Source organism: Myzus persicae, unplaced genomic scaffold (assembly GCF_001856785.1).
Source record: "Myzus persicae strain clone G006 unplaced genomic scaffold, MPER_G0061.0, whole genome shotgun sequence".
Taxonomy (NCBI): Eukaryota; Metazoa; Arthropoda; class Insecta; order Hemiptera; family Aphididae; genus Myzus; species Myzus persicae.
The window spans coordinates 1-13929 of NW_019104155.1; the positions used below are offsets into that span (position 1 = coordinate 1).

Below are 13929 nucleotides of genomic sequence, written 5' to 3' on the forward strand. Positions count from 1 at the left end.
AATATTTAACTTTATGTCTTTGTCTAATCCAATTCTTCCAATTTCTAGTTCATGGCCATAATGGTTTTCCCAAAATTCAATTTGTACTGTCTCTTCACATTCTTGCATTGTTAGTTTGATCATAGATGGACATGTTCCATCTATTTTATTAGTCCCTATAGCTTTTGTCTCTCTTGCTTTCTCAATTTCATTTTTGGTTTTTCGATTGTTAAATGATCGATGGCAATAATAATATGACCTAGTACAGCCGTTACTTAATTTTATTGCAGCTCTATCAAGTATAAACTTCGAAAATGTTTTTTTTGCTCTGTCTCCGTTTTCCATTTCTCAAATTCTATATTAAAAAATAAATATTATATACCTAAACATGTTATTGCGCAACAAAATTTAAAATACCTAGTATTAAATATTAATATGATATCATTAATTTATTATTGTTCATAAAAGTATTACCTGCAATGGTCGAAAAACTTAGTTCTTTTACTTCTATAGTAATGTTATGTTTTTCAAACAGGTGAATCCTTAATTTTGAAAATTTAAACAAAGGTTCGTTACACTCATCATAAGGACAAATTATTCTTGTTTCTCTATTTTTATCGCCATTTTTATGATATTTTTTTATATGGGTATCTAAAGTTTTCTGAACTTTAAATGTTTTCTCACAAACTGTGCAAATAAAATTATTTACATTTAAAGAATCACTACCGTGTATATTCCTTAAGTGAGCATAAAGATTTTTTTTTTGTGTAAACTTTGTATCACAAATTGAACATTTAATTTCAGGTGCACTAGATGACATGATGCTCAGATGCCAAGATACAAACAAAAATAAAATACTAGCTTAATGAAAATCACAATAAGTATAAACACAGTATGAAGATTATGAAAAATGATTGTGTCAGAAACATTGGTCTGAGATTAATAACTTATTTTTAGAAGATTTATGACTTGGAAATTTCTTGTTATTATGTATTATTTTAAATTTTCAAATATTTTGTATATCAATCAATAATATAGTATCTGGACTTGAATAAAACACCATATATCTAAATATGTACACACAAGTAACTAGGAATATTTCCTATTTAAGAAATGTATTATTTATAAAAAACAAATTACATCTTTTAAATATTTATTTAGCCATTTAAATATAGGTATAAGTGTATAACTTTATAAGGTATGATTCAGTTAACTAATTTGTATAATAATAACCTAAACTAAAATTTGTATATTAACTATGTTAATGTTATAAAATGTACTAGGTTTACTAAAGCAATATAAAAATAACTATAATAATAGTGTTTATTAGTTTATTATTCATATAGCATTTAATAGAATTGCAACTATTCATTTATGAGTTTATAATTTTTATTGACATATTATAAATTAATCAATATTTCAAACTTAGTAGAAATTTGTACATTTTTAAATTTTAGATACCTATTACTATAAATTTGAATGTTTATAATTTGGTTGTTTTTATATAAAGTTTTATTTTTAATATTATTAAATTACATAGGCCCAAATAGCGTTTGAGATTTGGGGGGGCTGAAGCCCTAGCTACTGAATGAAGCATTTATACAAGTAATTAACACCTAAACATTTTTGAATTACAAATAAATATAAACATATAGGTACATATAATATATATTATATATTATATACCATCAAAAATCAAATCCACATAATAATATAAAAACTATATTAACAACATTATTATTATTTTTTAACATCAGTTTTTTTTTATTATTCTTATAGTAAACCTAATTACAATAACTTAATTCTCCTTTAGGTTTTACTAAAATTATTTAGAATCTCTTCCACGTCAACAACAATATCTTTCTCAATATTAAGAATACCCAAATTGCTGAACCGATTTTGGGACATAGTAGATCTTAAGTAGGTGTTTATTCTTCGCATTGTTGAAAATGACCTCTCAGAAGTGGACGAACTTACGGGCAATGTAATTGCTATTTCAACAACTAATAAGTATAACTAATAACTATAAGTAGTTGGATAGGAAAAATGAACATACAGAGCCTGTAATCCATTAAACAAACTTCTAGCATCCTAAAAAATTATTAATTATTAAACAAATTAATCGAATATAGGTAAAATAAAAAATTTCAAAATGTATACCTTTAAATTTTTGCACATATCAACTATTACAAGGTTCAACTTATGTGCCATACAATGGATATATATAGCTTTTGATGCTGGTGGATGGTTTTGCCTCAGTTTACTTTGAACCCCACCCTCTGAACCCGACATAACAGCAGCACCGTCATAGGACTCCTATTATAGGAATTTCACTCAAATTTGATTTATGGATAAAATTAAGTAAAACTTTAACTAAAGCATCTGCATCTTGTTTTTTAGAAACGTTTACAAATTCAACAAATCGTTCACATACGCTCAAGTTTTTTGGATACCGAATACATATTACCAGTTGTTCTTCGTGGTGGCATCTAGAATATTATAAACATATGTTATAAACAAAAAACTTTTTTATAAGAGGTAGATAATTTTTCATTACCGAGCTTCATCACATTGGATACTAAACATCCCAGCATCTTTTATTTCATTAATAAATAATGCGCATAAAGTGATATTTCTTTCGAAAATTCGAAATTACAATGTATTATGTGTATCATGTTAGTAAAATCATTAGTTTTTGGGGGCCGGGGGGGGCTATAGCGATTCTTGATATATTTACAATATTTGAAAGTAACGGTGATAATGGTATGATAAGGGGAGCTGCGCGCGCAGCAGCCAATTTGCCAAGCTGCAATGAGACGCTCGTAGTTCGTACAACTACAAATCTACAACTACTACGGACTGTTTAAAAAATAAAAATGTGTAATCAGTGAAACTTGTGAAAGATAATATTATTATTAATATTATAATATTCCCTATGGCTCAATCCCGCTCTATGAAATGGAATTGTTACTTGTTATTTAAATACAAAACCAATAGGCGATAACCGGTTGTACATATTTTATTATTGTGCTTTCTAGTTTCAGAGTTTGCTCTGTTGACTCTTTTATTCGGTGTTTATGTCTGTTTAGTGTTTTCTAATCGTTATTCGTTACTGTTATATAGTACTTGTTACTTGTTAATATGTAGTACTCGCCCGGAACGCAAACGCGCGGATTCAGATTCAGGTATTTTAGTATTTTAGGTCTTTAGATTAGGGTTGCCATAAAAGTTCAAGTACTGATCGGGACATTTACAAAAACAATTTGAACCTTTTTTTTTTTTTAATATAAAAATTTAGAACACAGTGTAATAAATATAAATATGTATATAGAATACAATTATAATAGTATTGAATTATGAAAGACATTAAATTAGAAGATACATTTGATTAGGTAACGAAATATTATTTATTTATTTATTTTGAAATATTATATTTTTCTGACTTTTTCACCTGTTTCAATAGCTCTGGTTTTCCCATAGCATTAGGAGTGTTCAACGTGAAATTCATGGTTTTAGAATACAAATATAATTTTTATAAAAACATAATTTAATATAATTATTGGTAATAATATTATTTACACATAACCGGGACTTTTGTAGGGTCTAGTGGGACGACCGGGACCAAAGTCATGAATTGGTGACATGTCCCGGTGTACCGGGACGTATGGCAACCCTACTTTAGATACTCCTTATGAATGTTTACAGAACGATATTTAGTAATTTACTATAATTATTTGCATAAAAATTTAAATTGCATTATTAACATTATTATACACTGCCTTGTAATTTACATTATTTTTGGCAAATGTCAAAATTAAACTGATTTAGTAATTAAATTATAATATAATCTCATGTAAAATACTAAAAAATCTGACGTCTTACTGGTTAAAGATAAGAACAAGTCACTTTTCTCACTAAAAGAAGTATAATTCATTTTTATTACCTACGTATAACTTTTAAAGTTTAACTTTAACATTTAACGTAATGCATAATAAAAATCGTAATCAACAAGCATAGGTAGAATATTAATTGAAAAACAAGACTTAAGTAAAGTTAAAAAGTGTATTTACCTAGGTATTCCATCGCTCAATACGTAATATCATATAATTTATAATAAAAAAGTAACATACTTACCTATTATATATTTGGTAGTTTTTAATTGAATTACAAAATTTATATTTTCTACATTTCTTTTCTATCCCTTGAGTAAAATAGGTATTTATTTATTTAGAGACAGTGAAGAAAACTCTATTTTCAAAAACTTAAGTAAAAATATAACTATTGTGTAGGTATAAAGTGAATTATAAATATGTGCATAGGAATAATTTTATACAAAATTTAAGAAAATAATATGAATAATAATAATTTTAATGAATATAATATCTAAATTGGTAACATAATAAGATTAAATCAAATCACAAATTTGTTTTAATATCATTAACACTACAAAAAAATAGATCCATACTGGCAAAATTATCTAATGACATTAACTTATTAGTTGATGAATTTATTGAATCATTTGAATTCAAAATGTATGTTTTTAATAAAAATAACTTATTATCCCTGGTGTTTTTGAATAATGTTTGATTATTACATATTTTTAGATTCTAGTTCCTATTGAATTAAATTATTTTTCTACACTATTTTGGTATGCATTAATTGTTTCCTGTAAATAAATAAAAATATAATTGCACGTAAATTCCATGCTCTTGGCATTTGTATAATTTAATTTACAAATCACCCACCATAATATTATTACAAATATTAAGTTATTTTGTCTTTTGTACCAACATATTACTCACCACTTAAATAATTTAGAATTTACACTTTTAAAAACAATATACTTTGTTTTAAGCACATGCCTATAAGTGCTCTCTTAAAATTAAATAGTAAGGAGACTGAAAGTGAAATAATTTGACATAACAGATATATTACATTTTAAAATCTTGTGTATAAATTACTATGAGTACCACTTAGGTATTAGAGTACCTAAGTTATGAAAGAAGTTCTTATATTGGTCATATACTTATGAAAAGTAGGCATCTTAAATTTCAAATCTTTATAATCTTTCAGTCTCATATCACAGATCACTGTAGCTGTATATAATAATTGTAATAGATTAAGACAATATTGGAAATATACAAAAATTCTCTACAATCAAATCAAATTATTTAGATATTGAACTTGTATGCACTTTTTAAAAAAAGGAATGATCCTCAGGTCCACTCCGTCCTCACGTGTGGTGATTCCTGACAAATCCAAGATTTTGTAGTTATATTATCATTTTAGATTACATGTTTGATAAAAGTTAAAAACTGATATACCTACTCCATGTAATATATTTTATATAATATTTATTATATTCCATAAAATCAATATTTATTAATGAATAATGACGTATGTTATATATTAATATAATACGTAGGCTATAATAAAGACATGGTATGAAGTACAAGATATTCTATTTTTGTATTTTTTTTTTTTATTATTATTTTTAATCTAAAACTTAAATAATCTATACTAAAAAGTACAATAAGCATAATGTGTGTTTTTTTTAAATTATGTGCAATGGCTTGAGGGATTTGAAGGAAGAACCTATCAGTGAACAGTGGGGCCAAACACATATTTTTATGGAGCGGTTCACCTCTGTATTTTATTAGGGTGATGGGTGCCGGCCACCGTGTGGATGGGTGTCGGGGTGTATAAATTGACAACCGTGTGGGTGGAGGTGGATAACTAATTTTTAAACTTTGCGCCAACAAATGAAGTAAAATTCGGTGCCAATGGTAGTGAAGGTACTTCGAAGTGGAATTCACAATTATTTAGGTATTCATATTATTTTAAATTAATAAGACCACAGAGCCCTTGTCGTTTAAGTATTCTGGGAGGATTTCTTGGGATGGAGATAGATAGTAGCTGTTTAACATGGGGGTTGGTATGATTTTGAAGGCAGCTCCTGAATGTTGTGTAGTACAGCGTAGCTGTTGCAGTGACTTTAGGAATGTGAAGATCAGTGTGAAGAGTGTGTTTGAGATATACGGAGGGGCATTGGTGATGAGTCATAGGACTTTTGATTGGAACACTTGGATATTTTGGCAGTGCCCCAGAGCTGAATACCATAGAGCCAAATAGGCCTTAGAAGAAGATTGTAGATGTGAATTTTGGTTTTTAGGAATAGTTTTGAGAACTTACAGAGAATGAGTCTGAGAGAGTAAAGTCTTTGGTTTAATTTTAATTTTGTTGCGGTATGGAGGTTAATACAAGATATTCTATTTTTTTATTTTAAAATTGTATAACTAATAACAACTGTAGCACAACAACAAAATTTAGACATTTTTGGTTTTTAGTTTTCTGTAATCTGCTCATTAATCTCTTGTATTTATTGATTTATGTGCAAATAGTTAAGTTGTTTAATCTCACAATGTAATGTTAAATTGTCTGTACTATGCGCAGATCATATTTCAAAAATGTAGGTGACTATTCATATCAGAACTATAATCCTAATGAAGTTTAAACTTAAAAGTGTAATTAATGCTGTTTGATATAAAAAAAACCAACACTACAAATAAACGCTGGAAAGTGAAAAATAAATTATGTTGTATTTTCTAGAAATGTATGGTTTTTTTGAAATTTCTGTATTGTCCAGTTATCCCATTTTGCAACTAACTCTGGATAAAATTCAATTTAAAAAAAGTGTGAATGTTAATGACCTCAATAATTATTCTTATGCTATACAATTTCAACATACTTTTAGAACATGGTATATTAATTTCATTATTTTAGAAACAATAAACTCAGGTTATTTTTTTAAAAAAATTTCAAATCTGTCATTAATCATCCAATTTTCAGTGTCCAATAATAATATAGTTATAAGATGTGTGCAATATTATATGTAAAACTAAGAACTAGTTTTTAAGTATGTTATTGTATTGTACATGTTGCATTAAACAATATGTGCGAATATGATTATTATTTATATTCAAATATAATACAAAAATAATAATAGTTCAGTTTTCTATCAAAACGTCTGACATTTACCCACCCATCGTTATGTCACGGTATGCCTTTATGCTAACCTATAGTAAATATAATTTTACTTGTGATTTTAGGTTCTCTTTGAAATACGGTTTATATAAAAAAATGTTTAGTATAAACTGCAATTAAGTTAATATGCTATATTATATTAATTAACGTTAATTTTTACAGACACAAAAATCAAGTTGGCCATACAGTGTTAAAAACTAAACAAAATGGATAAAAGGCTATTAAATGTTAGCCTGTTAGGCTTGGCCTTCATGTTTGTTTTCACTGCATTTCAAACAATGGGAAATATTGAAGTAAATATAACTACTAATGTACTTCTGTAAAATGTATTGCTGTTAAGATAGTTCATATTATCAGACTTTCAAGAGATAATGTTACATACCATCTTGTTTGTATGATAAATTATACATTATTAAAAATCAATAAAAAAAACTTAAAAGTCTTTGTAATAAAATCAAATACAACTTAAATACTCATCCCAGTATTTTGCTTCTATAACATATTACATAACTATAAGAATTTATGTTTTTTTAGGCATAAAAAATATTTTAGTTAAATTTTAAATTTTGAGATTTCTGTTCGTGGTTGTTAAAGTTGTTAATGTTAATTGTTTTTTTTAGTTGTTAATTATTAAAGTGCTCAAACAGAAAATTATTTTATTCATTTATTTATTGATAAAGTTTACAAAATTTTTAGTGATTATATGCTTCAAAAAAGTTGAAATGTAATGTGTAGGTGGCTTTACAGTTGCCATCTACAGACTACAGATCAATGTGTTAATAACCAACATTTTACATAACCTGTAAGATACCATTTTGAAATTTATGGCCCTTAATATTTATAAAAATTAGAGTAGAAAGTAGAAATATTGAATACATGTATTCGCATTTATGTAATGGTGTATCAAATAAAAATATTTAACAATTTAACTATATGATTTTACGACAAAACCAAAAATCAGTTGGTATCCATATAATAGCATAATATTATACCCTCATTAAGCCATGTGTTTATTAAATATTGTTTAATACCCGGTTTTATATGTATTTATACTATTTTTCTTTTTCAGAAAACTATACTAAAAAGTATTCAAAATGACTATCCCTCATTTACTGGTGATGGATATACCAGTTTATCCATTATCTATATTGTGTTTGCTTTATGTAATTGGATATCTCCATCAATTGTCAGTTTTGCAGGTTCTAGATTAGCTATGTTTATAGGAGCATGCTGTTACACGTTTGTACTTCCTCATAAATAATGTAGTGTTGAGTCTAATAGTTAACTTGTACTGAACATAACAATTTGTTTTAGTTTGTTCTTAGTATCATTTCTCTGGCCGACTACCTTTTTACTTTATTTCATGTCTGCAGTAATCGGTTTTGGTGCTTCAGTTATTTGGACAGGGCAAGGAGCATATTTAACATTAAATTCTGATTCTTCTACAATGTCCAGAAACTCCGGAGTATTTTGGGCGTTGTTGCAAATGAGGTATTTTAACTATTAGTTATACTGCCATACTAGTATTATAATATGTATTTACGTATAGTTTTGTTTGGGTTTCAGTATGTTTTTAGGAAATACATTTGTGTTTTTTGCACTTCATGATAAAAATCATTTGGATGAATCAACAAGAACATTAGTCTTCACCGTCCTCATAGCCATATGTTTTTTGGGTACATTATTATTTTTACTTTTACGATCGCCTTTAAGTTCAGAAGGAACTGAAAATGAACGAGGAGAAACTTTATCGCCTATTCAAGAAATAAAAAATTCTCTGTCTCTTTTCCTAACTGAAGACATGTGTTTGTTAAACATGTCATTTTTTTTTACTGGTGAGTGGAAAAATTATCATTAGATAAATTTTAGTAGTATAGTATATGCTTGTTACCTAATTGATTTGTAATATTTTTTTATAGGTTTACATTTGTCATTTTATAGTGGTGTCTATAGCTCAAGTATTGGATTTACCACAAATATGGGGACCAACAGTAAACAGCTTGTGGGTTTATCAGGAATCTTGATTGGCGTTGGCGAAATTTTAGGTTAAAGCAATTTGACAATTGCTTCAACAATTACAATACATTCCAATTTTTTGTAGGAGGTTTTCTGTTCAGCATTTTGGGTAAAAAAACTTCTGATAACAACGTTGAATCCAAGGGATTCAGTCATTCAGCAGTGGTTGCTCTTGGTTTTATTATAAATATTGTTGCATACGGTTTGATATTTATAAATTTACCAGACGAATCACCATTTGGTGATACAACTGCCAAGTCATTTATTGAACCTAAGTAATATTAATTTTTTGGGTATTAATTTCAACACATAACTTATCATAAAATGTATACATTACTTTTTAGTCAGTACCTAGCAATTTTCTGCAGTTTTCTCTTGGGTTTTGGTGATAGTTGTTTCAATACTCAAATTTACAATGTCATTGGACAAAGATATTCTGAAAATAGTGCTCCAGCTATGGCCTTGTTTAAATTTATGCAGGTATATATTTTGTGTTGAACAGTTAATTTGTGATACAAACTATACACGGGGATTCAAGTAAATAGCTCACACCCATTATTTTCTTCAACTATGCAGTTATCAAAAATTTGATTCTTGGAATTTTTAAATATACATAAAGATTGTATTTTCAAACGTTTGATGTATTTTGTTCAACTGAAGGAATGTCTGTGGATATCTACAAATGATTTTTTTTTAATGAGAACCCTCCCTTTTCTACTGTAAATTAGTAAGTGGACATCTGACCAGCCAGATCTAATAAATAAATATATTTAATATTTTTTGGAAATTCATTATTAAGGCCAATTTTTTTTATGATAAACATTTTAATAACTGATAATCTACTCATTAGGTACACCAAAATGTTCAAAAAAAAATATCTACCAATTAACATTTTAAAAAAGGGGGAGGGAGGCTCATCCGAAAAACAGAAGTTTGTATTTTACAGCCTACAGGGCACTTTAAGTACCTGGTACAAAAAATGTTGAGAATTTGGAAATGTGGTCTTTAAATAGGTATATTAAAAAAGTTCCAAAAATCAGAATTTAAATTAATTAATTATAAGAGAGAAATAGGGATGAGTGTGCTTGGAGAATCGCCCAGTATTCAATTGAATATTATTATTTTTAAATAAGTCTTATGCTTAATATTATATTATTTTAGTCAATAGCTGCTGCCATTAGTTTCTTCTACAGTAATCATTTCGGAATGTATGTTCAACTAACCTTGTTGGTGATCACATTAATTATGGGTACTCTGTCGTTTTTCAAAGTGGATAAGTCCATTGATAACCGGTGAGAAAAGTCTTACAACAATACCCATATACAGCTTCATTGGACACAATTTTGGAGTATCAGTGTATTAATATTACATTCCAATATTTTCAATTTTTTATACAATTATTTCTTATTAATAGTTATTACATCACTCTTTATATTATCATAATTTTTTTTTGTTCATACCATCATTGATTTTATAATTTAGTTTATTGTAAAATCAATATTACCAGTATTGTGTTTATGAAAAAATTTTGCCTTTTTAAGGACCAAAAGTATTCAATGTGCCAATTATGCAAATTATCAATTAAAATAATATATATATATATATATCGTGTTTTTACTATTTATTTATAATTTATTATTTTCTAGATATAAAGAATTTTAGAATTTTAATATTCATTGGACCAAATGATTTGAACCATATATGAACGTCAAGTTATTTATTAAATATTATTAAGAAAAATATAATATGTGTGACTAGTGAAACTAGTGTAATAGTATATTAACCAAAAATCTCAATTTTGTCATACTAAAGATATTTTTTTCTAGGTTAATACTTAAATTATTAAAAAGTTTAAAGAAACCATTATTTTTTTTATTAATTAACATTGTACCAACAAACAATATTTTTCAATGTTAAAAGAAGTAAATATTTATTTTGGTTCTTTGTTTATTATTATATTAACTATAATGTTATTAATTGTCTTAAATTAAACACTTATACACCGCAAATATAGAGACGTAGGTTAAAACAATGTATTATAATATTATAATATATTAGATAGTGATTAGAAAATAATACATTGTTATCAGTAAAAACTGTTATCAATATTATACTTAGTTCAAAATAAAAAATGCAGTCTTTGGTGACATGGTTTCATCGGCGGCAGTCAGGCAACACCAGTTTGTTACCCCCACAGAGTCATCTATATATAGGTACCTGCCGTGTAACATTGCTCCTCCACTGCTCACAAAGTGACAGCCGACTGTGTTTCTTAAGCTTAACCAGAATAGATTATCGTCATTAAATTTATGAAAGGTTTGAAGAACAAGTTAATTTTTCCATAATGAAGTATAACAATGTTATTTATATTTTTTATTGTAACATCTTGTTTTTATTCCTCAAAATTAAATAACATAAAATGTCTTAGTTGTAGCAATAGTGTATACCTACTGTATATTAATGCAATTTTATTTATTATATTGTGATAAAATTTCATTTTGTTTTCTTGTAATTGATTTATAGATTTAGCCATTTAGGTGAGGCTTGGGGTTCTTTCATAGGCTATTGATGAAGTCCCATTTTTCAATTATATCAGATATTAAAATATTTTCAATATCTCTTGGATAATTATTATACCTAATGTAAATACTGAAATCAGAAATACTGTATAAGATGATATGCCATGTGAAAAAACATAATCATTATTTCAATAAAATGGTGTTCCTATACTCTGTTCACGTTAAGAATATGCCACTTTAACGCACGACGACTGAGCCGCCGATCACTGCCTGATCCCCCGGCGGTCGCTCTGTCGTATTCTGTGATTGGTGGACACTCGACAGTCATCGGCGATGCTCGTTTTGTTATGGGATGCGCGAGCAAGACGAATATTCGTCAGCTGAGCAGCTCGCTGAACTATCATTCCACTCTGAAATTATTTCTAATGCAGCAAACGGAAACAATTCCACTAAATCATTTACAGCGTCATAACGTTGAATCCACCGTGTAGCACAGACTACAGTCTACAGAGTCTCTTCAACGATTTAACTTTGGGTTCAAAGTCACAACCATCAATTTTAATAATATTACACTACCATCAATTTTACATAATATTACACTACTGTCTACTACGTTTCGGAGTGTTAAAAAATGTACACATTTTTTCTAATATACCAAGATAATTTCGTATTGGTTTAATGTTACTAGCAGTTGAAACTGACATGTTTAATGAGTGGGCAGCACAATGAAATTATTATGTCTGAGGAACACCTCTAAACTTTCCAGACATGTTACTGGCACCGTCATAACCTAGTCCAAACGAAAAATCGCACTGAACTAACCTACAAGTTAACTTTGCATCGGTCGAAGCACTTTTTCAATTTTATCAACTTTTATATTAATATATTAAAACTATTATATATTATATGATCCGACCAATGCAAAGTCAACTTTTTATCAAATAAAAAATCGTTATGTACATTTTTTAAATCAGACCACTATTAAGTACCTTAATTTTTGTCGGTGTCTCGTTATTTTGACACGGTCATTTATGCACATGCAATATTGACCCAAAATAAGTACAATTTGAAAATAAATTAGGTATGAATTGTGTAATGTATAATGTAAAATATGAATAAAATAATAATTGGTAATATAAAAATAGGTACATTTAAAAGTAGCAATCCTTAGCAACACATTGAAGCACTTCGTCAGTTGGGAAGCTACTTGTATAAAATACATCTATTTATAATATTATTACTAACATATGTTTTGCAATTTAAAAAATTATAAATTATAAGCAATACCTTGAATCACTTCGTAGTTCGTCGGTTATCTAGTCACTTGAATTTGTATACATTTGAAATAATCTTTTGATAAATCTTTGTTCTTTTTTTAGGATAGTGCTACCCAACAATTAATTGTTCTTCGGTTACTTTTGTTAAACTTTCATCTTTGAAATATACTAAAACATTTCCATATGACTGGTTTCTTACAAGTTATAAATGCTGAAAATGTATTGTTATGGGCCTCAATACCTACTGTTATTGGTCCTAGCCCCTAGGTTGATCATTTTGAAGACGTTTTCAATATTTCCATATTTCGATATGATGTGGTTATCGACTTCGACCTTTCTTGTATAAAATTCCGATCGCGTACTTTCGAAATAAGTGATTAGTGGGTATAACATTTCTTAATTTTCAATATAAAACTCTTGACTGGGAAATTTTTACCGTTTTATGTCTTAGGAACTCAAAAATAATGTTATTACAATTGACTCTTAAAAATATTGATTTACATATTATTAAAATCATATATTTTTAGTAGAAAAATACCACAAAAATAAACGATTTTTCCATACGTGCGAACCTATTATCGTCTCCGTATTGTCTGCAGTGCCACGCGTTCCCCTAAGCCAGCGGTTCCCAACCTTTTTTTTTCTTCTGTACCCCTAAGCTTAATATTTTTCTAGATTGTACCCCTCTTTATATTTTTAAAATTTTTTCACGTAACCACTCTTAAAACATTTAATTAAAAATAACAATAATATAATATAATGTAATAAATGTATATATTTTTATATTGAGTAATAAGACACATAAAAAATTACTTATTTTACTTATTTAATAAACAATATGGAAAATAACGAATTATAAAATATAAATAAGAAAAGTTTTCATACAATAATCACAGTTTGAAAGCAATCGACATACTTATTCCATTATAAAATTAAGTTTTACCCTTGTGTACGAATGTGCGATAACGATATAAACCGGCCGAAGCTCAATACACACCAACACCGCAACCCTTAGATCATATACACTGGATAGAGCTATGGTTTAAAATCTTGAAGCATAGCTGTTTGTGCCCGAAGTCATCACTGCGCATGAG

General features: G+C 27.7%; 1 protein-coding gene and 2 long non-coding RNA genes across 4 annotated transcripts; 1 reads left to right on the plus strand and 2 right to left on the minus strand.

The window, feature by feature from the left end:
* Positions 1-1247: 1247 nt before the first annotated feature.
* Positions 1248-2715, minus strand: LOC111039357. Its single transcript, XR_002605087.1, has 3 exons — positions 2537-2715; positions 2140-2468; positions 1248-2070 (listed from the first exon to the last, which is right to left on the minus strand). It is a non-coding gene; the product is annotated as an uncharacterized LOC111039357 (long non-coding RNA).
* Positions 2716-2899: 184 nt separating this feature from the next.
* LOC111039356 (UNC93-like protein MFSD11) lies at positions 2900-10892 on the plus strand. Its single transcript, XM_022322846.1, has 10 exons — positions 2900-3164; positions 7186-7316; positions 8093-8262; positions 8338-8514; positions 8590-8858; positions 8943-9068; positions 9125-9314; positions 9384-9519; positions 10201-10331; positions 10686-10892. The coding sequence occupies exons 2-10, from the start codon at positions 7230-7232 to the stop codon at positions 10699-10701; spliced, it is 1302 nt and encodes a 433-aa protein (XP_022178538.1). The 5' UTR covers positions 2900-3164; positions 7186-7229; the 3' UTR covers positions 10702-10892.
* Positions 10893-10927: 35 nt separating this feature from the next.
* LOC111039358 lies at positions 10928-13514 on the minus strand. Of its 2 annotated transcripts, XR_002605089.1 has the most exons (3): positions 13077-13514; positions 12846-13003; positions 10928-11968 (listed from the first exon to the last, which is right to left on the minus strand). It is a non-coding gene; the product is annotated as an uncharacterized LOC111039358 (long non-coding RNA). The 2 variants fall into 2 exon arrangements; XR_002605088.1 differs by lacking the exon at positions 10928-11968 and having other exon boundaries at positions 12636-13003.
* Between the last annotated feature and the right edge of the window lie 415 nt (positions 13515-13929).

Coding starts and splice junctions, on each gene's coding strand:
- LOC111039356 (XM_022322846.1), top strand. CDS start 7,230: ATGGATAAAAGGCTATTAAATGTTAGCCTGTTAGGCTTGGCCTTCATG. Junction 8,263..8,337: donor ATAGGAGCATGCTGTTACAC/GTTTGTACTTCC, acceptor AATTTGTTTTAG/TTTGTTCTTAGTATCATTTC. Junction 9,069..9,124: donor TGGCGTTGGCGAAATTTTAG/GTTAAAGCAATT, acceptor AATTTTTTGTAG/GAGGTTTTCTGTTCAGCATT.